The 24654-nt window shown below is 58.9% G+C and overlaps 1 protein-coding gene across 4 annotated transcripts; it reads left to right on the forward strand.

Moving 5' to 3' along the window:
• The first annotated feature begins 284 nt into the window (after window positions 1-284).
• Plekhg5 (pleckstrin homology and RhoGEF domain containing G5) lies at window positions 285-24311 on the forward strand. 4 transcript variants are annotated; one of them, XM_046424410.2, is made up of 22 exons: window positions 285-379; window positions 1028-1104; window positions 14533-14662; window positions 15620-15725; window positions 16055-16115; window positions 16469-16560; window positions 16943-17079; window positions 17363-17508; window positions 18022-18231; window positions 18303-18494; window positions 18810-18905; window positions 19572-19622; window positions 19720-19869; window positions 20248-20358; window positions 20456-20605; window positions 20688-20825; window positions 20970-21089; window positions 21705-21837; window positions 21935-22050; window positions 22145-22314; window positions 22685-23452; window positions 23829-24311. In XM_046424410.2, the coding sequence occupies exons 1-22, from the start codon at window positions 376-378 to the stop codon at window positions 23836-23838; spliced, it is 3168 nt and encodes a 1055-aa protein (XP_046280366.1). In that variant the 5' UTR covers window positions 285-375; the 3' UTR covers window positions 23839-24311. The 4 variants fall into 4 exon arrangements, with proteins under 4 accessions (XP_046280366.1, XP_046280367.1, XP_046280364.1 ...); XM_046424411.2 differs by lacking the exon at window positions 23829-24311 and having other exon boundaries at window positions 22685-23456; XM_046424408.1 differs by lacking the exons at window positions 285-379; window positions 1028-1104 and adding an exon at window positions 9223-9354.
• The last annotated feature ends 343 nt before the right edge of the window (window positions 24312-24654 follow it).

Here is a 24654-nt window from a genome sequence, read left to right on the forward strand (position 1 = left end):
GCCCTCCAATAAAGTTCTAACGATGCAGACCCCAGGACGGGCGCGGGGCCGCAGCGGCTGCTCGGGGCGCCGACCCCACCTCTCCCTGGGCCGCGGCGCGGGGGGCGGCCGGGCGGGCGGGTCCAGCCTGCAGCTCGGGGTCCGGCTCCTCGCCCCCGCAGGCCCTTCCGGGCCTGGAGAAGCGGCCGGGAGCAGGGTGGGCGGGACGGCACCTGGACACACCCCGCGGTTCCGGGGAGGCGCGGTGCGGGTCCCCGCGGCTCCTCCCGCCGCCACCTGCCCCGCCCCGCCTCCCGCCAGCGCCGCCGAGGCGCTCGGCCTCCGGCTCGTCCCGCTCGGCTCCTGCTCCCGGCGCCCCGGCGCGGCGCCGGCTCCATGGGTGAGTGCGGGGCGGAGGCCCGGGGCCCGCGCGCAGGCCGGCGAGGGGCCAGGGGCGCGGGCGGGCGGCGGCGGGCGGCGGCGGGTGGCGCGGGCCTCCCCTCCCCCTGCGTCCTGCCGCCCGGCCCTGCCCCCTCCGCCGCGACGCCCCGGCCCCCGGGAGGGGAGGCGGCTTGGAGGGGCCAAGTTCAGGGTCAGAGATGGCAGCAGGGAAAGGGGGTCACCCCAGGACTCTGCGGGGTGGCCATCCCTGGAGAGAGTGATGTGGAGGGCGGGGCGAAAGGGCATCTCGGACCCCTGGAGTGCCCCTCCCCCCAGCGCTGCTGGGATCCCCTGGAACTGGGGCCCCGAGGTCACCGAGCTGCCCCCTCCCTCCACTCGTGGGACAGAGGGAGGGAGTAGCTTATTTCCAAAGACATTTCTCCCCATGGAATCTGGACAATTTCCCTGGGGAGCTGCAGCAAGAGACGGTCTCTGCAAACAGATTCCAGGCAGATAAGTTGGCATTTAAAAGAGAAAAGGACACTGACCTCCTTTGAAGGGAGGAGGGAGGAGACCGCCCCACCAGTCCCCTGGTTGGGAGGCCACAGAAGCCCAGGAGGGCCTGGGTGTCCCTGCCTGACTGATGCCCTCTGCTCCTCCTCCCCAGACGACCAGAGCCCAGCCGAGGAGAAGGGACTGCGCTGCCAGCACCCGGCCTGCATGGACAAGGGGCGGGCCGCCAAGGTAGGGAGGCTGGGCAGCGGGGGTCCTGGGGCAGAGGGGACGGGCTGGCACTGCCCTTTTCATCCAAGCCCCGGATGTCCATGGAGCCCTGGCAAGGGCACGGCAGCTGGGCAGCACTGTCCTCTGGATTCAGAGGTGGTAGGGCCACAGGGGCTGCTAGTATGGCAGAGGGGCTGCTCCTGGCTGAGGAAAAGCAGAGTTGGGGGACTTCTGAAGAACAGAGAGCAGCGTTTGGCTGCACTGGGGTTCCTGCCGCCCACCTGAGGGGCTGCAGCCCCGTGTCACAGAAGTGGTCCCCAAGGTTTTGTTCCAGTGACCACCAAGGGACTTGATGAGCCTGACTGTGGCCATGGGGATGCTAAAGGGAAGAGGGGGACAACTGGTCTTGGAGTTTGAGGGCTCAGGATGGTGCAGAATGTGAATCAGGGAAAAGGGGGCCAGGAAGAGGGGTCAGAGCAAACCTAGTGCCTGGGTGCTTCTGCTTATCCACACTGGGCTCTGCGCCACATGCTTTCTGTGCCTGTGCACTGCTGTGGCAGCTCTGCAGGAAGGTATTGTAACTCTCTTTTGCAGATGAAGATACCAAGGTTCAGAGAGGTCCTGTGGATTGGCTCAAGCCTCATAGCTCATGAGAGATGGAGCCAGCCATAGAACCATGTTTTAGGCACCCTCCTCCCACATGTTTTGATGACAATAGTAATAATTGCTGCAACCCACTGTGTTGGGCCCAGACTCTAAGGACTCAGTGAATTTTCTCTTCCTTGATGGGTTCTAACCATATTCCCACATAGAGATGGGGAGACTGAGGCTCAGGGAGGTGAAGTGGCTACCCAAGGACAGATGGTCAGCAAGCAGGAAAGCGGGACTTGAACCCAGGGCCTAGGTCTGTAATGCCAGAGCCCATGTGCCTAACTACTCTGCAGCTTAGCCCTGCCAGCTGCAGGAAATTTAAAATGCCACCCCTGCCACCCCCCAACCTGCTCCCCACCCCCCACCAGACACATGCACATTCATCTTGTACAGGAGGACCATGGTTAGAAGGAACATGGAGGACTGTTCTGGGGGCGGGGAGAGGAGGGGGTTGCCTCCAGTTGCCGTGGTCACCGGGCACGGGGGCGGCTGTGATGTCAGATACAATCTGCTGGCTGCGATGGTGCCTGGCACTGGGCTCTGGTGCTGGCTGGTTGCCTCTCCCCCAGATGGGGGCTCCTGGCAACACACTGGCTCTGCTCCCCACAGCAGACCTCCTGCCAGGGCTCCAAAGCCCTGAGGCCTCTGCCTGACCTCGGGGGTGACAATAGGGCAGAGGCACAGTGTTCCAGTTCCTCCCCTGGGCCCTGCTTCCAGGGCAGGTCCCCAAGCGGCTGTGGACAGGGATAAGGGTGGGAGGACCCAGGCTCTGAAGAGATGAGGCCTCTGAGAAGAGAGATGATTGGAGGGGCCCGGCAGCAGCCGCCACAGGGTGGTCCAGTCTGCAAAGGGGGAGTCTGAGCCCTGTCACTTCTGCGACCCCCATGAGCCAAGTGCTACAGACTGATTTCAAGAAGAGAGATGCCTGAGTGATCAGTCAGGGGGCCAGTCAGGGAGGGTATCTTGGAGGAGGGGGCCTCTGGTGGTAGTAGGAACAGGGATAGGCAGAGTGGAAGGCGGGGACGGCGGGTGGGGGAGCTGCCACAAATGCACAGGTGGAGAATGAAAGGAGGCCAGGGACACTCGGGTTTTGTGAAGAGCAGAGAATAATTTTGGGTGCAGTGGTGCACCCCTGTAATCCCAGCTACTTGGGAGGCTGAGGTAGGAGGATTGAAAGTTCAAGGCCAGCCTCAGCAACTTGGTGAGACCCTGTCTCAAATGAAAAAATAAAAAGGACTGGGGATGTCGCTCAGTGGTGGAACACCCCTGGGTTCAATCCCCAGTACAAGAGATAAATATATACATCAATACCGTTGAAGATAGAACCTGTTACTGCCCGAGCACATTTATAGCCAGGCAGGGTCTTAGGCCTTTGAACTGGTTGCATGAATCTCATGAAAGCCTCAGGGAAGAAGCATCACCCTTATTACCTTGTACCTGTGAGGAAACCAGGGCCCAGAGAGGGGAAGGAACCTGCCCACCCGCACAGCATGACCAGCAAGTTCACCTACAGGGAGACTTGAACCATTCTTAACGCTCTCCAGCCACTCGAGGAATGGCTAGCAGGAAGGGCCATCTGCAAACAGGGAGGGACTCGGGAGGTTCTGTTGGACTCTCCTGGGTGCCTGGACTTCTCAGATGAATTAGCTGCCTCACCCCTACCTCCTGCCCCTGGAGTTCACAGTGGGGTGGGATGGGCAACCAGGATGGGATTCCTGGGGAAAGCAACTGGATTCCTGGGAAAAGGAGGTAAAGAGGGGAAGGAAAGCGGGAAGAGTAGGGGATGGGGACCGGGGGCCATAAATAGCAGGTGAATCCAGGGGCCATGGGAGGGGACTTGAGGAGAGGGAGGCAGGCTGGACCAGGAGCACCCTGTATGTCCAGGTGAGAGGTCTGAACTGCATGCTCCAGAGACCCCCAGGAGAAAAGTGGTGTCCCTGCCCGTCTCCAGGATGAAGATACTCATAGCAAGTCACACCTGTGAGCTCCAGGATCAGCCCTACACCTTGCAGCTGTGTGGCCCTGGGCATGTCATTGTACCTCTCTGAGCCTCAGTTTCATCTGGAAACAGGCATCAAACTTTTGTGTTGAGGATTAAGAGAGACCCATAGAGAGGGCTTTGCAGAGAGCCCATCATGCCATAGATATTCACGGAGCACCAACTGTGAGCACAGAGCTCATCCCCAGCATGGGAGAGAGTCACCCCTAGACTTTGGGGTCACCACATTTGAGGGGACAAAAGACTTGAGGGTGTTGGTCCTGGCGGGCATAGTGCTCCAACAAAGGTAAGATCCTAGCAGCCATGGTTGTTCAGTGCCCACCACGAGGCACCAGAGGAGCACCTCCAGGCCTCCTCCCACCCAGACAGGAGGGACCACTCCTTCACCACGTGATAATGGAGGACCCCAACAGCTGGATGGAGAGCCCGACTACCAGGCTCTACCTGGTCTGCCGGCCCTCAGCGTTCCCATTCCCAGGGAGTAGTCAGGGGGCAAGGGAGGTGACTTTTCCTCCTTGGCTCCCAAGGCACTAGTTCTGGTTGATATGGGGAAGAGTTTCCAGCATCGCGTGCGGCTGCCCCTGGGCATATTCAAGCAGGTGGCACCAAGAGGCCTGGGAGTTCCCTTCCAGCATAACAGGGCAAGGGCAGGGATGAGAGGGGTCCACTGGGTGTCAGATGAAGGCCAGTGGGCTCTGGGCAGAGGGGAGGAGTGGGCCAGTCATCGAGAGAAGTCACACAGGACCGGCCTGTTGTCCCGACAGTGCTTTGCCAGGAAAAGACAGAAGACCAGGTGCCCTTGGGAATAGCCAGGTTTGGGGAGCTTTGGGAGTGGCTGGTCCCTCTAGCTGTAGCCAGGCTGTGGTCTTATCTACATCTGAAGGGGCTGGGCTTTGCCTAGGTAATTTTGGGGACCGGGAACAAAGGAAGGCCTGGGGCACCTGGCTCATCAAGCAGGGACAGAGGAGACAGCTGCCCTTCTGGGGTCCAGCCCCAAAGAGTCAGCGACTGCTAGGAGGGCCCTGGCAGTCTGAGGTCCTGAACTGGGAAGGGGCCAGAGGGAAGGCAGAGGTTTCAAAGCGCAGGAAAACGCTGCGGACTGAGCCTCGCCCCCGCCCCGCCCCCTCGGCCGGGAGCAGTGCGGGGAGAGGGCCCTTCCCCCAGGCCTGAGCCTGGTTTTTCTAAACTCTGGCTGCAGGGAGAGCGGAACTTCAAAGGACTGACGGCCCCCTTGCCAGCCATGCCAGGCGGGGGCCAGTTAAAAAGGAAGGGCCCCCCCGAGAAGGACTGCGTTTCTGGGGCACTGCAGAGGGACAGTTCAGAGAACAGCCATTGATGGAGCAGAAGGAGCCTGGCTTGGCCTGTGGGTCCCTTCGCCTGGGCCCCTGGGGAGTCCTCTGGCTGGTCAGGGCAGCTGCCTTCGCCGGCCCTCGCCCCTGCACGGGTGAGCATCTGTCTTCAAGTCCAGGTTAATGACCAGGGACTTAACTTTCCGGAGATCTGTAAAGGGCTGGGCCCCTCTGGGACAGCGGTGTCTCCAACCCACTCCCCGAGCCGGCCTCCTGCCACCATCTGGCAGGGTTCAGGCGCCTGGCCCTTCCTGGGGCCCCTGTGCACCCCGACGTCACCTGTGGCCTACTGCGATTTCCCTGGGTCTGTGTCCCTAGTCCTGTGGCCACTCCAGTACCCTCGCCCAGCTCCAACCACAGGCAGGTGACCTGTGTCTCTAGATGAATCTCCCTGGATGGTGGGGGAGGGTCTGGGCACCATGATCCCCTGAGTTAATGGTCAGAATCCCAAGTCTAGAGCCCCACAAGGTTCTAATAGGGTCCCCGCTGGCTCCATTTCCATTTACTTGAGTTCGGAAGGGTCTCACTCCTGCCCCACGGACTCCAGTAGTCGGCCCAGTGGTGTGCACATGAGGAGTCTGTGGGACTGTGGCCTTGTTGGCTCAGCGGGGGATCCCGGAGCCGCCTAGTCTTGTCTGGTGGTTGAGTCTAGTGCCACTTACCCAGCTCCATCAGGAAGACCCCCGTCAGTCCTCTAGAAGCCAGCAGGGGGCGCAAGAGGCTGCACCTGGGATAGTTTGGGGAGATGGGAGGGGCATCCATGAACCCAAGGGAGACCTTGGCCTGTGGAAGACCGGAAAATGGGGGCCAAAAGGGTCCGTGGCCCTACAATTCCCCAATAACCTTTCTCAAGCTTGGTGTGGCAGTCCCTGGTGTGTATTCCTAGTCCCTGTCCCTTGGCCAGGGACACCCCAGGATCTGTCAGCCATCCTTATGTAGTAAATTCTGGAAAAATGGCCTGTGTTCTGGTCACATGGAGATTGCTGCCCAGTGTGGGAAGGGAAGGGTAGGTGGGCCCCAGATCCTTTCTTCAGTTCCCTCTCAAGAAGCCTTCTGGGTGGCACTGGGGAAGTGGGTACCAGGTGCTCTCATGCTGCTCTCAGGGGTCTGGCACATTCCCACAGGGTTCAGCAGAAGAGTTCACAGCCCCTTCCTCTTCCCTTAGCCTCCATTCTGTGCCGGGACCTCCCCAGAGGACAGGGCCTGTGGGGTGGCCTAGCCCACCTTCTGCCTTAGTAAATGCTCTGCCTCTGAATGGGTGTTGGGACCCAGAGGACAAAGAGTGAGGCCCAGGCTGAAGGAGGGAGGAGCCCGTGGGCCTTGTGCAGTGAAGACAGATGTCCCGCCTGGCCAGCCTGCCAGTGCATGCGGGCTCCACCCTTGGATTTCTGAGGTGTTGGGTGGGCCTTGGGGCCACCAGGCTCCCAGGGTAGTTTATTGCTGCTGGAGAACCCCCGGACAGGGGTATCCCTCCACCAGGGAGCCCCGGCTCCTGGTTGTAGGCCAGTTTGCTGTGGGTGGAATGAGGAGCTGCTGTTTGTCCCCACCCCTGACCAGCTGGATCCCAACCATTATGGGGCAGGATGCTCTGGGTTGCCCTTTGCTTTTTGGGGCCAGGGAGCTGGTGCTAGGGGAGAATGGCTTGGGGCAGGGGATGCCTTGGAGACCAGGATTCCTCAGCCTTAGCATCTGGTTTCTGAGTATCAGTTTCAGCAAGCCAGCCCTGGCTGGCCTGGGCTGGGCTGGGGAGAGGCTCCCTCCCCAGGGAGTCAGGGGCCAGGACTTCTTGGGCCTGCTCAGGTACCCATTTCCCCACTTAAGTGCTGCTGACCTTGGGGCAAGTCCCACACCCTCTCCCTAGCTTATTCCTCTGTCAAGTTGGGGTAGTAACGTGTCTTCTTCCTGGAGTCTCTGAGAGGAGGAATGGGCTTTGCACAAATTCCTGGAACAGGTGTGGTGGCACTTGGCAGTGCTCAGTGGAGGGTAGCTGTCTGCCTGTGAGGCAGGGGCCAGGGGCTGCGGCAAGATCACCAGGATTTGAAATGGAAATTTACCTGTCCAGGCCCAGCAGGCCAGAGGTCACAGATCCTAAGAGGAGGGAGAGACCCTTTGGTCTAGCAGGGGGGACGCTGTGTTGACTGTTGGTCAGAAAGTGATATCCTGGTTGAGGTGACCCTATCCCTAAGTTCTGCTGTGGCTGAAGAACCTTCTTTTGCCTTCATTCAGCCATTCTTTGATCTCATCTACATGGAGAACACCCCTGTGGGCCAGTACCATGGAAAGACCTGAGGACACGTGAGCCAGCTAGCCACGATCCTGGCCTCTGTCAAGGACATCCTAGTGTGCAGTAGCACATGCCTGTGATCCCAGTGACTCAGGAGGCTGAGATAGGAGGATTGCAAGTTTGAGGTCAGCCTCAACAATTTAGCAAGGCCCTAAGCAATTTAGGGAAACCCTGTGTCAAAAATAAAAAGGGCTGGGGATTGGGGCTGGGGTTTGGCTCCGTGGTAGAGCGCTTGCCTAGCATGTGTGAGGCACTGGGTTCAATTCTCAGCACTCATATAAATAAATGAAATAAAGGTGCATTGACAATTAAAGAATATTTAAAAGAAAGGAAAAAAAAGGCTGTGGATGTTGCTCAGTAGTTAAGCACCTTTGAGTTCAATCCCTGTACACAGGGGGAAAAAAGAAGCTAGGAAGGAATGAATTCAACTTCAGGTGATTATTTACATGTGGTGTTAAGAATCGAACCCAGTGCCTCATTCATGCCAGGCAAGTACACTACTACTGAGCCACTGCCCCAGTTTTTTTTGGGGGGGGGTTGGGGGCTTGGGGAGGTAGCATTAAGTTGGAGCCCGGCGCCAGCCATTTGAAGATCAGGGGTGCGTGGAGTTCTAGATAGAGCGTGCAGGGTGAAGGCCCTGAGTTAGGTGAATTGTTAGGGACCACCAGCAGGAAGGCCAGCCACCGTGACCATCCTCTGGGCCCACCTAGGAGGCAAAGTGGGAGCCAAACCATGGTGGGATTTTATTCCAAGCAATTTTCAAAAGACCTGCCTGGCTGGGCACAGTGGCTGTAATCCAAGCTAGACGGGAAGCTGAGGCAGAAGGGTTGTAAGGTCCACGCCAGCCTGGACAATTTAGCAGTGAACCAGCTAGCCACGAAAAAAAATTTTTTTTAAAAGGCTGAGGATGTAGCTCAGAGGTAGACAGACTGCTTGCCTGGCGCATGCAAAGCCCTAGGTTCAGTCCCCAAGAAGGTACACACACACACACACACACACACAGATCTGCCTGTGGTGTGGACAATGGATGACTTGGCCTTTGGGAGTGGGGGTGGCTCTTGAAGCCTCCTGGCCCCTGATAAACTGCTGCCCCCTCAAAACCATCTCACAGACCCTTGCTCCTCACTCTCTGCATGTATCCAGGTGGAGGAGGAGCTGTCTAGGGGTGGGTGGGCTGGGTGGCCCTGACTGGGTACTGAGGAGTATCCCCAGGAGGCCATTACAGGACTGGAGTCGAGGTCTGGTTTTCGGCCCTGCCGATACCCTTTTAGGTCTCTGTGTCACTTCATCCCCATGTGATCAGTGGGGATAATAGTGCCTACCCGCTTCCTGGGACTGAGTGTGAAAGCGCTCAATGGGCACCTAGTGGGAACCCCGCACCCCATCCAGGCTCTGCTCGGCGCCCCCTGGCGGTGGGGACCCCGCCTGGAGCAGAAAGACCTCTAGCAAAGCCCAGCTGGGCTGTGGGCTTTCCTGACCGCGGGCCCGCACCCCGCAGCCGCCCCTACTCCCGGCCCACCCCTCCGCGCCATCCCGAGGGGTCCGGGACCTCGCGCTGGGCCAGCGCTGCGCGCGGGGCTGGGATGACCCTCGGGAAGGCCTCTGGGCGCAGGATGTGGCGGCGGCGGGAGGCTGGGGTCCGAGCGGAGGGGCGTCCCCGGCTGCGCGCGGACACGGACCCTCCGGGAGCCCTGGCTGGGGGGGGCGGCGTCTCCGGGACAAGGGCGGGGGGGCGTGCGCGGGCTCCGCGGGGTGGCCCTGGCCCCGGCCCCGCGTCCCGCGCTCGGCCGGGCGGGCGCGGCCGCACAATGGCAGGAAGCGGGGCTCCGCGCGTCGTCCGGCGCAGACCGCCGCTTCCTCCGGCCGCCATGGGGACAGGGCCCGGCGTCTCCGGGCGCCAAGCGGCCTCCAGGCCGGGCCTCGCGCCGCCTTCCCGGGAGCCCGAGTCCCTGTGCGTTGGGGGTCGCGCCCGCGCCAGCGTTGGCCAGGTAGGGCGGGGACGGGGCGGTCCCCAAGCGGGAGGGCGCCCCCCGCCCAGCGGGCCCTTGTGCCCGTCCTGTGTGGGGATACACCTGCGTCCCGGGCCCTGGACGGGTCCCAGCCCCGCGCCCTCTTGGGCACACAGTCCTCCCTTCTGCCTGTGGCCAGTCCTATGTGAGGGGGAGCCTGGCTCCCGGTGCCCCTGGGCGGCCTTGGCTCTGCTCCCAGGCCCCGCCACCCTCCCACCTCCTTTGCTATTAGGAAGGCCATCGCCTTTGGAGGTGTGGGATCTGCCCGTTCTGTGGTTTGCATGGGGTGGGGTCTCCCCTGGGGACTTCTTGTACCCCACCTGGGGCTCCTCCTGGGCTGTCAGGAGTGCCTACCCTCAGGGGTGTTGGTGGGCAGGCAGGAAGGGTGGGGAGGGGCACCCAAGTCTGAGAGAAGGGTCCAAGAACCTGGCTTGGGGGACAAGGCAACTCAGCTTAAATGTTGGGGAGACTCCTGGCCCTTTTTGGAGCTGGGGAGGCCTGTGGTTTGGACATGGGCTGTGAGGAAGTGGGGAGGGGAAATGATCCAAAGGAGCTCTGCCCACCCCAGCCTCAGCCCCTCAATTGGGCTCCTGGTTCTCCCTGGCAGGCTTGTGTGTGTGTTCCTGCACCTTGCAGCTGGGTCCTCAGCCAGATCTGCATGGTTAAGTCTGGAAATACGTGGTTCAGGTCCTAGTCCTGAGCTTCATGGTGAAGCTGGTGTTTATTACCCTGGGGGTGCCCACAAGACTGGAGGGGTGAGGTTTTGGTGCATTGTAGCTGCAGCCATGGTGGTGGTGTTCACCAAAGCTCATTGCAGGGCTGGGTAGTGACTCTCCAGGCCCTCAAGGGAGCCTAGTGCTTTATAGTAGGTGCTCAATAAATATTTGTTGAACACTGAATCTGCTGTAAGGAGTGGATCTTTGTGTGAAATCTGCTGTTTATTGGATTGGTTTAAAAACATGACTGTGGCACAGAGTCAGAGACTTGGGCTGAAAGGATCCCAGGGACCCTCCTCAGGACCCTAAAGGCACTTGCCAGCCATCTCCTGCCCCCACACACCCACTATGGGGCTGGGGCCTGGTTGGCCTGCAGCGCCACCCACACTGGCACCTAAGCTGCTAGGGTTAGGAAGAGGTTAGAGGGGGAGCCTGTGCCAGGCTAGCTGCCCAGGCTGGGTGCAGTGCAGGGGTGCTGAGCTGGGAGACTGGGGACCTCCTGGGAAGAGGGGCTGAGTAGTGTCTTTATCAAGAGGAGACGCTGGGAGCCTGGGGCCCGAGTCTGCAGAGCCAGGCTTTGGCAGCAGTGCCTGGGGTGGGGTGGGGTGGGTGAGTGAGGCAGTAAGTTAAGGCAGGAGCCAGGAACAGCTGTAGTGGCTGAGACCCACACCCCTGCTTCAGGCCCTGATAACCACTTGTGAGGGGCACAGGAGTGGGGTCATCTGGCGCTTGGGCTGCCAGCAGCAGTCTGAGTTATAGTGTCCATTGCTGCCGCCCAGGACCCAGCTCCACAAAAGGTAGACCCCTTAAGCAGGATCACCCAGTGATCACCGTTTCTGTGCCCTGAACCCTTTTCTGTGTAATGGAGGAGTGAGGAACATAGGGCCAAAACAATGAGCATCAAATGAAGATTAATTTCTCCTGTCCACATGGCCCCAGGGCTGACATGTGTCCTGTCTCCTCCACTCATCTCTCTTCTCAGATGCCTGAAATGGTATGAGTGTGATTAAAATCTGGGATCTAGAGTCACATACATTGGCTTCAAGTCCTGACTCCATTGGCTATGTGACTGTAGGTAAATGACTTAACCTCTCTGAGCCTTACTCTTCTCTTAGATAAAATAGGTCCAGTAAGAATCCCCTCTCCCAGGAGGAGAGGGTGACACATGTAAGACCTCAGTGCAGCCCCAGACACATGAGGATGGAATCACCAGTGGACCTCAACCTTCCCCACCTCCTCTTAACCTCCCATCTCCTTCCTGGGGTCAGTTTCTCTGCTGTCCAGGCCACCTTTGCCCTGTCGGTTATCTTGGAAATCTCTGATCTGGCTCTCCTCAGCCAAAAACTCTTCAGTGCCTCTCCACTTTCCCAGTTAATAAGTTAATCAAGTGTAGTTGAGGGCTGTGAGTCAGACAGGTGAAGACGTGCAGTTGTGTAGGTGTGGAGGCAACAGAGTGGAGTATGGAGATGGTCAGGAGAGAAGGGAGCAAGGTCAGGGGCAGAAGGGCAGGAGGTGGCTTTGCAAGTGAAGATCTGCAGGAGAGGAGGCAGGGGTACGCGCTTTGCCATCTGGGGGACCAGCAAATGCCAGGTCAGAGAACAGACAGGAGGCCGGCAGGTGGGGCAGAGCAAGCCAGGACAGACGTGTGGGACAGGGCACGTTTGGCTTTTGTGGGTGTGAGATGGGAGCTGTTGGAAGGTTTAGAGTGGATGGAATGTGACTCCTCTTCGCACATGTTCACTCTGGCTCTCCATGGAGAAGTGGTGGGCAGAGCTGGGGAGAAGAGTTGGGAGGCCACTGATGCCATCTGGCTAAGTGACAGGGCATCGGTGGGTGCTGAGGTTATGGAAACTAAAGATACAGCCAGCAGAGTTTTCAGACTGACTCGGTGGAAGTCCAGAGTAACCCCAAGATTTTTCGCCCAATGTATTAGTTTCCTGGAGCTGCTGTAACAAATTAGCACAGCTGGCTTTAGAACAAGAGAAGTTTGGGGCTGGGGTTGTGACTCAGTGGTAGAGTGCTCGCCTAGCATGCCCAAGGCACTGGGTTCAATCTTCAGCACCACTTAAATGTAAAATAAAGATATTGTGTTCACCTAAAACTTAAGAATAAACATTTAAAAAAAAAACACGAAAAATTTATTGAGTTATTTCTGTCTTATGAGACAGGATCTGGCTTTGTCACCCAGGCTGGCCTTGAACTTATGATGATCTCTGCCTTGGCCTCCCAGGTAGCTAGGGTTGTAGGTATGTGTCAACATGCCAGGTAGGAAAAGGGACTTTAGAGGATGCAGTAAGATCCCCAGTGGCCTGTAATCTCAGCAGCTCGGGAGGTTGAGGCAGGAGGATTGTGAGTTCAAAGCCAGCTTCAGCAGAAGTGAGGTAGTAAGCAACTTGGTGAGACCCTGTCTCTAAATAAAATATAAAGTAGGGTTGAGGCTGTTGCTCAGTAGACAAGTGCCCCTGAGTTCAACCCCCAGTACCAAAAAAAAAAAAAAAAAAAATCCCCAAATGATCAGTTGTCAGGGAGCACTGAGTCAGTAGAGTCCCAATCCAGACACTCAGCCTGAAACCATCTAGGGCCAATCCACATGGGGCTTCCTGCCAGGCTACTAGCTGGAAACTTACAAATGTCAGGTTATGAAAGACCCCCTTCTCCTCCCCGCCAAAACAACAACAACAACAAAAAGCTCTTGGAGAATTCACTGGTAAAGGAGTGAAGAGAGAGCCGTGGTCCTGTGCAGACCTCATCTGGACTCTGGGTGAGGAAAGCCCCACAAAGGACCTACCTTAGACAGCCGAGAGCCTGAGAGAATCAGAAGGAATATCTGTACAGGGCCTGGTTCTCAAGTGTGTCTACTGTGTGGGGTTTTGCAGGAAACATCCTTGAGCTGCCGGGTAGCGTACCACTGTAGCCCCAGCTACTGGGGAAGCTCAGGCAGGAGAATTGCTTGAGTGCAGAAGTTCAAGACCATCAGGGGCAGCATAGTGAGAGCCTGTTTAAAAAAACAAATTCTTATTCTCAGGCCATGCCATATTTCTGCATCAGAGCAAGGAGTGATGAGAGTGAAGTCAGATGTGACAGTGATTGACACTTGTGTGGATGTCATTGTGCTATTATTCTTATAACTTTCAGTGGGCTTGAAAAAAATTTTTTGGGGGGGCTGGGGATGTGGCTCAAGCGGTAGTGCGCTTGCCTGGCATGCGTGCGACCCGGGTTTGATCCTCAGCGCCACATACAAACAAAGATGTTGTGTCTGCTGAAAACTAAAAAAAAAAAAAAAAAAAATTTAAAAATTCTCTCTCTCTTAAAAAAAAAAATTTTGGTACCAGGGATTGAGGGTGCTTCACCACTGAGCCACATCCCAGCCCTTTAATTTTTTATTTTGACACAGGGTCTCCCCAAGTTGCTAGAGCCTTACTAAGTTGCTAAGGCTGGCAGTGAACTGTGATCCTCCTTCCTCAGTGTCCCTTGTCACTGGGATTACAGGCATGTGCCACTGTGCCCAATGAGGTTTGAAATATTTAAAAATGAAAACTAGGAAACAGAATGGGAGGCAAGGCCTGGGAAGTGGCGATTGTGGTGAGTGTGGACACAGACACAGTTGCGCTGTGGAGGGAAGGAGCAGGGGCTGGCGGGGGAGTGCGGCCGGCTGGGTCCAGCAGTGCTCCTGAGGTGGAGGGCTCCCGGAGCTGTGCCGGACTGTGATCCTGTGTTGTGGAGGGACACTTGGCCGTGCAGGAGAAGGGGGAATCTGAGCAGCATCCCTGCATCCCTGGGGGAGGGCCTGGGAGGAAGGCTGCCTGAGACTGGAGTGGGACCGTCACGCAGTGACCGAACATGCGGGTCTCCTGCTGCTGGCTTGTTTTTCTGGAATAGCAGGAAGCAGAGTGTCCATAGTAGGTTAGGCTGGGCCATTGGAGGTTAGAGGGCAGAGAAGACCTGACAGTCACCCTGGAGGATGGAGGAGGCAGGCCCAGTAAATCTAGGTGCCAGTCAGCAGCAGTGCTGTGTGGACCCCAGGTGACTGTTCCACAGCTCTACCCTGTGCCGTTAGGGCCTCAGAATTAACGACAGAAGGCAGGATGGGTGGAGGGCTTCGCCAACACCAAACTGGCCAAACCAAAGAGCATTCCCAAGCTCCATCTTGGGGGTCTTCCTGCCCGGGCCCCAGGGAGAAGCCCTGGTTGCCAGCCTCATGCTTGTTGCTCGAGATCTCCTCCAGGGCAGGCCTTGCTTCTCTCTGCCTTCCTAGGAATGGGCACACGGTGGGTGCTTGGGGAAGGTTTGCCAAATGAATTCACATGGGCAAAGCATCAGGTGCCCGTGGGAATGGCTGGCTGGGTGAGAGGGCCAGCCACAGCTGGGCACTGCCACGGTCTGGGCGGCACCTGCGCCTGCCCGTGGAGCCCTGACCCACCCTCCCCTTCTCCACCTGCAGGTGTGCCATCACGCAGACTGTCAGCAGCTGCACCGCCGGGGCCCGCTCAACCTCTGCGAGGCCTGTGACAGCAAGTTCCACAGCGCCGTGCGCTATGATGGGCACGTCCGCTTCGACCTGCCCCCACAAGGTCAGCAGGAGAGGGCCCCTGCTGGCCCGGAGAGTTCCTGGGCAGCTCTGGGGTGGGGACAGTGTTTTGGTAACCCTTGGAACCTTGACAGGGTCATCAGGAGGAAGAGAGTCATCTGTAATCCAAATACGTGGCAGTTCTTTTGTTTTAGCAAGACAGACCCTCCAGGGCCAGTGCCCATCTCGAGGGCAGGCCTGTGTCTTCCCGTGCTGTGTGGCCCAGACCAGCTGGAGAAAGTCCCCTTTCTTCTCCTTCTGTGGTCCTCAGGGCAGGGACTTCCGGGCAGATCCTCCAGGCAGAGGCAGGTGGGGTGGAGGCAGGTCAGAGGACCTGTGGTAGGAAACAAGGAACCCCTCTGGCTGAGAGGGCCTGCCCGCCCCACCTCTGAAGGCCGTCCCAGGCCTGTGCAGCAGTGCTGGCCCTGCTCTCCCTCCCACATGACCACAGGTGTTGTCCATGCAGCGCGGTGAGGGGATGCCTGAAAGGAAGATCCATGGACTTTGGTCCCTGCCTGCAACGATCCCAGCACCTGGGGTGTCATCCTGGGGTACCTCTTTGTGTCTGAGGGATAGATGATCATGAACAATCCATCTCTGCCGGGCACGGCGGTACACGCCTGTAATCCCAGCAGCTCAGGAGGCTGAGGCAAGAGGATGTCGAGTTCAAAGCCAGCCTCGGCAATGGCAAGGCACTAAGCAACTCAGTGAGACCCTGTCTCCAAATAAAATACAAAATAAGGCTGGGGATGTGGTCGAGTGTCCCTGAGTTCAATCCCTGGTACACACACACACACACACACACAAAAGACCTCCATCTCCTTGAAGACCTGAAGGACCCTAGCAACTTGGTGAGGGATTCCAGGGGTCACAGACTGTCCCTCTGGAGGTAGCCATGTTCAAGGACTAAGGAGGGGTCAGGGAGGGAGAAGGTGCAACTCTCTACCCCTTTTCTTCAAAGGCTCTGTCCTAGCCCGGAATGTGTCCACCCGGTCATGCCCCCCACGTACCAGCCCTGCGGTGGACCTGGATGAGGAGGAGGAGGAAAGCTCTGTAGATGGCAAGGGGTAGGTGAGGGGGGGTGGGCAGAGCAGAGACCATGGGGGAGAGCCCCAGGCACCAGCTGCTTTGGCACCTTTCGCAGGAGGGCCGGGTGACAAACTCCTCCCACCCCTGTGGATACCCTGGTTCCTGGAGGAGGCTGTTCCAGCCTGGGCCAGCCTGCAAGGTGTCTGGGAGCCTACTCCCACGCCTGACTGGGTAGCATTGTGTGAGCCTGTGTTGGCCACCAGAGGGCGCACAATCCCATGTGGGACCTGCCAAGGCCCCACTCATATCCTCTCCTGGTGAGGGCCCACCCCCACCTCCCAGATCTGCCTTCACTTTTTCCCTGAAGGGACCGGAAGAGTACAGGACTGAGGCTCTCCAAGAAGAAAGCAAGGAGGAGACACACAGATGTGAGGAGCCCCCAGGGCTGGCAGAGGGAGTGCCCAGACAGTGCCTGCCCCTCCCAGGCCCTTTCCTTTCCCCTAGGTGGGGCCTCCCCACTCTGAACTCTAGGATGCGGGATGGGGTCTGGAGTGAGCGTGTCCCTTCCTTGCCACTGTACCCTGCAACCAGCACTGCCCTGGCTCTGACTGAGGTTTCTCCAGGAGCTCCTTGGGCAGGAGGGCACTTGTGGCCTCCCAGGGACAGAGGAGGGCTGGGAGACCCCTGGCCTTCACCTGCCTGTGGGCTTTCCCTCCTGGGATGGGACTGGTAGGAGATGAGGGCTGGCAGTGGAGAAGCTGATAGACCCCTGTCATCACAGGACCCCAGCAAGGAGTGCTTCACCTTGAAGTTTGACCTGAACGTGGATATAGAGACAGAGATCGTGCCGGCTCTGAAGAAGAAGTCGCTGGGGTAGGGCTCAGTGTTGCCGGGGGAGGAGGTGGGGCTGGGGCCAGTGAGGCCTCCCTAGTTGGAGGCTCCAGGTCTGTGTGTGTGTGTGTGTGTGAGAGAGAGAGAGAGAGGGAGAGAGAGAGGTGGCTGTGAGTCTCCACCTCTGGGCAGTCCTGTGTGGATGATCGTACCTGTGCAAGAGACCAGGAGAGGGTCTGTGCATCTGCGTTCCAATCCTGTGTGCAGGGCCTGGTCCCAGTGTACCTGTGAAGGCGTGCGTGTGCTGGCCTGTGTGCTCCCTGGGGACAGGAGTCTGCCCATGCCTCCCTTTTCTGATAGGGAGGTGGGTGGAGAGGGGTCTTGCATAATTGTCCCAACACACACATTTCCCTCTTGGGGATAGGGAGGTGCTGCTGCCCGTGTTCGAAAGAAAGGGCATTGCACTGGGCAAAGTGGATATCTACCTCGACCAGTCCAACACGCCCCTGTCCCTCACCTTCGAGGCCTACAGGTTTGGTGGACACTACCTTCGGGTCAAAGGTGAGCAGCAGGCTTCACAGTAGCCGGGTTGCTAGGACCTGGTGGTGCCTCCTCCCGGAGATGGGAGCCCTTTCCAGGCTCAGCTTCCCATTGGCTGTGGCCCTGAGCAGGCTCATTACCATACAGGTGTCTCTGCCGGGGCTGGTGGCCAGTGCTGGCAGGGTGGGGCTGTGGGAGGAGGGCAGCTGGGCCTGGGCTCAGATCCTCTGGGGAGAGAGGACTGGGGCCTCACCTCCCTCGGACCCAGGCACTGAAGACCTCTTTTTGCTCCCACACCACCCAGCCAAGCCAGGGGATGAGGGCAAAGTGGAGCAGGGTGTGAAGGACTCCAAGTCCCTGAGCCTGCCAATCCTGCGGTCGGCCGGGGCCTGGTCCCCTGCACTGGAGCGTGTGGATCCCCAGAGCCGCCGGGAGAGCCTCGACATTTTGGTGAGGAGGGGCTGTCAGCTCTGGAAGCAGGACAGCTTAGAGGGAAGTCACTCTGAGTCCCTCACTGTCCACTCTTGGGGTTTAACTTCCCCTTCTGGAAGATGGAGCCAGCTGTGAGCCTAGGGCTCCTCTCTGAATTTAGCCACAGGTCTTGTCTCTGAGTTTTCTGCTGCCCAGGGAGTCGGAGAGTGTGTGTGTTCATGAGCCCGTCTGTGCTCAGGAGTGAGACCTCACATGGCACGGGCCCCATTTGGAGCAGTACTTGTTGGTGCCTTTGAGTGTGTGTATAACTGTTCCTCCCACCTGCTCTGTGCTTATGGCTGGGGGATGACAGTTGGGCGAATCTGTCTGCACCTTCCAGCCCTCAGAAGTCCAGGTTTCAGGAGAGCTGACACCCAGGGCCAGGCGTAGAGACCCTCCCACATCCCAAGCTGGCCTGAGGTCCTGGGAATCCCTGTGAGGTGGGGTCACAGAGGCTGGTCAGGCTGGCCTTGACCTCCGTGCTCTCCCTAGGCACCTGGCCGCCGTCGCAAGAACATGTCAGAGTTCCTGGGGGAGTCCAGCCTCCCGGGGCAAGAGCCCCCCCAGCCCTCCAGCTGCTCTCTACCCAGTAGCAACAGCAGTGGCACTAGCAGTGGGGGCAGTGACAGCTGGAAGAACCGGGCAGCCAGTCGCTTCAGTGGCTTCTTCAGCTCAAGCCCCAACACCAGTGCCTTTGGCAGGGTATGTGGCCCTGTGGGCTCCAGGGGCAGGGCAGCTGCTGGCCCTGACCCTGACAGTGGGTCTCCTCCTAGGAGGTGGACAAGATGGAGCAGTTGGAGGGCAAGCTGCATGCCTATGGCCTTTTTGGGCTGCCCCGGCTGCCCCGGAGGCTGCGCTTTGACCACGACTCCTGGGAGGAGGAAGAGGAAGATGAGGACGAGGATGAGGATACCGCGTGCCTCCGGCTGGAGGACAGCTGGAGGGAGCTCATTGATGGGCATGAGGTGGGTGCAGCTGCAGCCTTCCAGTCCCTCCTAGCGTATGAAAGGGGGATAGCCCTTATGAGGACCCAGTGACAGGATCTTCCATAAAATGGCCCCAAGAGGCTGTCCCCACTTTGGGGGAAATAAGCTGTGTGAAAATGGTGCGGGGCTTGGCTGTTTTAGTGGGTGTTTTGATGTGATGGTGAGAGTGGCCTGCCTCCTCCAGGACCTCTGTGTCCCCATCAGGAAATTGAGGACTTCTATGCAGGGTTGCCCACCCCACCTTGCCCTGCCTAGCCCTGGGCTCCTAGTTGACTTGCCCTGCCCTCCCTCTAGAAGCTGACCCGGCGGCAGTGCCACCAGCAGGAGGCAGTGTGGGAACTTTTGCACACGGAGGCCTCCTACATCAGGAAACTGCGAGTGATCACCAACGTAAGTGGGGGCCTCCATCCTAGCGTCCACCTCACCTACCTGCCGCCCTGGTCTCTTTCTAGGTGGACTCTCAGCTGAATCTGGGGTTTTGCAGAAAGAGCAGGTACCCAACAACAAAGGGAGCACAGGAAAATCAGAGAAGGGCTACCCCCCCCAGGAACAGGTGATTCCACAGGCACCTGGGAGGGGGCTTCAGGCAGATTGGGCAGGTTAAGCTGAGTGAACACAGGTGAGGCCTCATTCTCTCCTTCAACGCTGCTTCTGAACACTGGTGTGTGCCAGGTGCCAGGGGCCCACACCCTACATGAAGCAGGATGTATAGGCACTGTGGGGGTTCCAGCTCAGGGAGGGGAGCACCTGTCCTGTGCCTGGGGGTTCAAGAAGTCTTCCTGGAAAGAGGATTCACCCTCTAAGGCAAAACCTGAGGCTGGGCCAGGGCAGAGGAGAGGATCCAGGGGATGCTGCAGGGACAGTCTCCCCCACTGTCCTCCAGGTGGGGCGAGGGCAGGTTGACCCCCAAGAGGGCCACGGGGGCCTTGGAGCTCCCAAATGAGAAGACCAAATGGTGCTCCCGCTCCCTCCTTATCCCTGATTCTGGCCTTCGTGGAAGGGAGCCTGAGTCTGGGTGGGGCTTCAGGTCCGCTGCAGCGTCCCCTGTCCCCACAGTTGTTCCTGTGCTGCCTTCTGAACCTGCAAGAGTCTGGGCTGTTGTGCGAGGTATGGCCTGGCCTGGGAGCGGTGGCGGGGGAGGTACTGGGAAGGGGGCGGGGCCAGGATTGTGGGGCGGGGCCGACCCACCTTCCGCCCTGCGCAGGTGGAGGCGGAGCGTCTGTTCAGCAACATCCCAGAGATCGCTCGGCTGCACCGCGCACTTTGGGGCAGTGTGATGGCTCCGGTGCTGGAGAAGGCGCGGCGCACGCGGGCCCTGCTGCAGCCTGGGGACTTCCTCAAAGGCTTCAAGACGGTACGCGCAGGGTCGGACGCAGGCGAGGCCACTGAGGCAGGGTTGGGGCATCCAAGACTCCATGGCCTAATCCCGTGTACTTGTTGCCCTCAATTCCCTCTGACCAGTGACCCCGGGTGACCCCTGTGGGAAGTATGTGCGGGGCGTTTGGATTTGAACCCCGCCTTGGCCATCCACCCGTGCACCTGGCCACGGTAGTCTCAGTAGTCAACCTCGCTGAGGCGCCGTTTCCTCACGTGGAAACGGGAATAATAAGCTTTCGGGACCCCTGGTGGTCCCCTGGTGGTCCCCTGGTGGTCCCGAAAGCACCGTGAGGCCTGGGCCGGTCCACAGGGAGCGCGGGCTCACAGGTGCTGTGGTGGTTCTCCCCTGGGCCAGTTCGGGTCGCTGTTCAAGCCGTACGTCCGATACTGCATGGAGGAGGAGGGCTGCATGGAGTACATGCGCGGTCTGCTGCGGGACAACGAGCTGTTCCGCGCCTACATCACGGTGAGAGCGGGCCGGGCGCTGGGGGGGCTGCGGCTGGGGCGTGGGCTCCCGCTGGCTGGGCGGGGCCCGATTTGAGTCCCGCCCCCTCTGGCTGCAGTGGGCAGAGAAGCACCAGCAGTGCCAGCGGCTGAAGCTCAGTGACATGCTGGCCAAGCCCCACCAACGGCTCACCAAATACCCTCTGCTGCTCAAGTCGGTGCTGCGGAAGACTGATGGGCCCCGCGACAGGGAGGCCATTGCCACCATGGTAACCCAACAGTGGGTAGGGTCTCCTCCAGCTGTCTGTCCCTCCCTGTCCCCGGGCCTGAAGCCACACTGCCTGTCCCCAGATCAGCTCGGTGGAGCGCTTCATCCACCACGTGAACACATGCATGAGACAGCGACAGGAGCGGCAGCGGCTGGCGGCCGTGGTGAGCCGCATCGATGCCTATGAGGTGGTGGAGGGTAGCAACGACGAGGTGGACAAGGTGGGCACGTGTGTCTTTGGGAAAGGGCCTCCGTCCTGCTGGGAAGGAGGAAGGGCCAAATGGCAGCCGGGGGTGATGCTGGCCTCCTAGCTGAGGTGGGCGCTCAGATCCTAACCTTCCCTACACCCACACCCCCATCCCCAGCTCCTGAAGGAATTTCTGCATCTGGACCTGACAGCACCCATCCCTGGTGCCTCCCCAGAGGAGACACGGCAGCTGCTGCTGGAGGGGAGCCTAAAGATGAAGGAGGGGAAGGACAGCAAGGTGACTTAGGGGCTACACCCCCCCCCGCTCTGCCCCACCCTCCTTGCCCCTTTGGTGTGGACCACCCTTCTTGGGGACCTCATGGGCCGCAGCTAGTGGTTCTCAGCTGCAGAGTCAGTTCAGTGGTGACCCAAGAACTAGCAATTTTTGTAGCTATGGTGATGGACGGTGGTCTGCAAGCAATGTACTCTTTACACATAAACAGCAGGGTCATAGCCATAGAGGTGGGCAGGAGGGGCATGGTCTATGAAGGCCAGGAACTGCCCAGGGCCTTGCTTACTGTGCTGCTCAGGCTTTCGGCACTGGGTAGCTGAGAGTCTACACATTGTGATTTAAAAATCACCTTCCTTTTCTTCTCTTTAATGTAAACTGGTTGAAATAATTCAGAAATGTGTGTCTCAGAGAAAATCATCTTTCTCTGAATTTTAAAGATTGACGGGGGCAGGGGGGGTGCAGAGGTATCTGACAAAAACCTAGTGCTCCCCGCATAGTGTTCCTAGTGCTCCCAGCGCTCCCAGCACTCCCTGCATACCGCAGTGTTCTCAGTGCTCCTAGTGCTCCCAGCACACTGCAGCAAGCCCAGGACTCTGACCCTCTCCTGCTCCCCCACCCTAGATGGATGTGTACTGCTTCCTCTTCACTGATCTGCTCTTAGTGACCAAGGCAGTGAAAAAGGCTGAGAGGACCAAGGTCATCAGGCCACCACTGCTGGTGGACAAGATTGTGTGCCGGGAGCTGCGGGACCCTGGTGAGGAGTACTGGCCCCTGCTCCTGGGCTGGGGCTGGGGCTGCAATGGGAGGGGCTCTGATCTCGACCAACATTGACGTGGGTCTTTCCTAACCAGGCTCCTTCCTCCTCATCTACCTGAACGAGTTCCACAGTGCCGTGGGGGCCTACACATTCCAGGCTAGTGGCCAGGCCCTGTGCCGAGGCTGGGTGGATGCCATTTACAATGCTCAGGTGAGAGCATAGTGGTGTGAGGGTAGGCAGACCAGACTGGAGGCTGCTGGTCCCAGTCCATTCTACCCCTGTGCCCACTCACTCCTACCTTCAGAACGAACTGCAACAGCTGCGCGCACAGGAGCACCCAGGCAACCAGCAACCTCTGCAGAGACTGGAAGAGGAGGAAGAAGAAGAGGAGGAGGAAGGTGAGAGCAGCACTTCGGCTGCCAGCTCCCCTACCATCCTGCGCAGGAGCAGCAACAGCCTCAACTCCCAGCACTGGTAAGTTTGCCCAAGACCACACAGCAGGCCATGTGCCCCCGCCAAGGACTCATGCTCTCAGCCATTGACACCCAGCCATGGTCCCTTCTGAAGAGCCTCATGTGGTAAACATGCAAGGGGATGTCGGAGGCAGCTCAGAACCCACCAGGGTCCAGGCAGGAAGAACAGTTTCTAATTTGAGTGTCAGCTTTGATCTATTAGTGGTGGCTGCCTGGAGCCCTGTGCTGAAGATTCTTAGACCAGAAAAGAGTGTTGGAATCCATTATTGTCTGTTGTGGGCCCAGAAGCTTGAGGAGCTCTGAGCCTTGAGATCTGTTCCAGGCCTTCTAGGCTTCCTCTGGTTGGGCTGACCCTCCTCCTGGCCCCACAGTGCTTCGGATGGCTCCACTGAGACCCTGGCCATGGTTGTGGTGGAACCTGGGGAGATGCTGTCCTCTGAGTTTGATGGTGGCCCCTTAAGCTCCCAGTCGGATGAGCCCTCTCTTAGCTCCACTGCTTCATCGATCACACCCACCAGCGAACTGCTGCCGCTGGGCCCAGTGGATGGCCGCTCTTGCTCCATGGACTCTGCCTACGGCACCCTGTCCCCCACCTCCCTGCAAGATTTTTCAGCTCCAGCCCCTGCGGTGGAGCCAGTGCCCCAGCCCACAGAGTTATCACAAACTCCTTCACCCCCACCCTCGCCCCGCCTCCGCCGCCGCACCCCTGTCCAGCTGCTGCCCAGCCTGCCTCGCCTGCTCAAGTCTAAATCTGAGGCCAGCCTCCTCCAGCTGCTGTCTGGGGCTGCCACCTGTGGAGGACCCCCAGCTCCCAGCCGCAGCTTGTCAGAGCTCTGCCTGGCCACTGTAGCTCCTGGCACTAGGACTCGGGGCTCTGCTCAGAAAGCTGGACCTGGCTGGGATTGCCAGGCAGCATGCATACCTGGCAGCAGCCCTGAGTCTCCAGAGCCTGGGGACAGAACCAGTTGTCTGCCTGGGGAGCCTGCAGGCCCTGCCAGGAGGAGGTACAGAGAGCCACCCTCTCCCAGGGTCCAACCTGAGCCCCCACCAGGGATCTCTGTCCAGCACAGGAAGTTGACTCTGGCCCAGCTCTACCGAATCAGGACCACCCTGCTGCTTAATTCCACTCTCACTGCCTCGTGAGTGGCCTGGCTGGCGTATGGGACAGGTGGCTTAGTGTGCTGTTGTTGTACTAAGTTCTGGTAGTGGGTAAAGGCATGGTGATGATAACTGGGAACATCAGCATTTGGGGATGGGATAGAGAGGAGCCTTAGACTTAATCCCACTGCCTGTCTCCTCCACTGGAGGAGCTGGTCCCACTGAAGTGAGCCGCTCTGAGGGCAAATGCTGGGGCCTCCTACATGGAGGAGCTTGGGCAAGCCGCGTAATCCCACTGCCTGTAGGTGTCTCCGGCAGGTAGCAGTGAAGGGAACTAAGGATCGTGGTGGGGGGAGAGGGTGACCAGAGCCACTCCAAATGGCAGCAGCCAAGGAAATTGTCTCCCTACCCTTGCAGGGAAGTCTGAGCAGATGGAGGCTTCCAAGGTGCCACTGACCAAGGGACAGCAGACAGCATGCTTCTGGGGGTGCGGCACCTGCTTCACCTGCTGCCTCATGTGTGCATGAGCCTGAGTGTCAGTCAGGACCCCAGCTACCACCCCAGGGCTGATTTGCACTTTGTCGGACTGGATGAAGTGGAGGAGGGCTCAGCAGAGCCTCAGGCCTGGGCAATAGTACCCTCTCCACACACCTGCCCAGGAAGTCCCTTGTCCCTTACTCCTGAAGTTACCATCTCTAATCCTCTGGGTTGGGCTCCCAGGCTCCTCTTCCCATGGCCACTCTCATCTGTCCTCAAATGGGATGCACCCTAGCCCCCAATCCCCTCTTTCTCTCCTTCCCAGTCCTGCTGGCCACCTCAGGCTTGGGTTGGCTCTGTGTAAAGCTGCATATTTATTGAGCTTTGTTCTTTTATAAAGACTTGTATATACTCCCCTGGAAAGAGTCCTGTGCTTCTGGAGCCCACCCCTTCCTGCCTGGAGCATACTTGAGCTCCCGGTGGTTCCTCTCTGTGCTCTGTGCCCCTCCAGCCGCAGTGGGGGCCCGGTGGAAGACACAGTGGGAAGCAGCCTTGCAGTACTGGGGTGGGGTGTCATGCGGCACTTTAAGGACCAGGCCTCTTCCCTGCCACAGCCAGGAAGGAAGCCTATCATTAGAGTCCTCCTGAGATGTCTCAGGGCCTGGCCCTGGGCCCTGCCTGTGAGCTTAAGTCAGGGCAAGTGGCCCTCCTCTGACTCTGCTCCCTAGGACGCAGGACTGAGTCATCACCTAGACCCACACCCAGG

This window comes from Marmota monax, unplaced genomic scaffold, assembly GCF_021218885.2.
Source record: "Marmota monax isolate L192 unplaced genomic scaffold, Marmota_monax_Labrador192_F-V1.1 WCK01_AAM20220418_F8-fsc00080, whole genome shotgun sequence".
In the NCBI taxonomy this organism is placed as follows: domain Eukaryota; kingdom Metazoa; phylum Chordata; class Mammalia; order Rodentia; family Sciuridae; genus Marmota; species Marmota monax.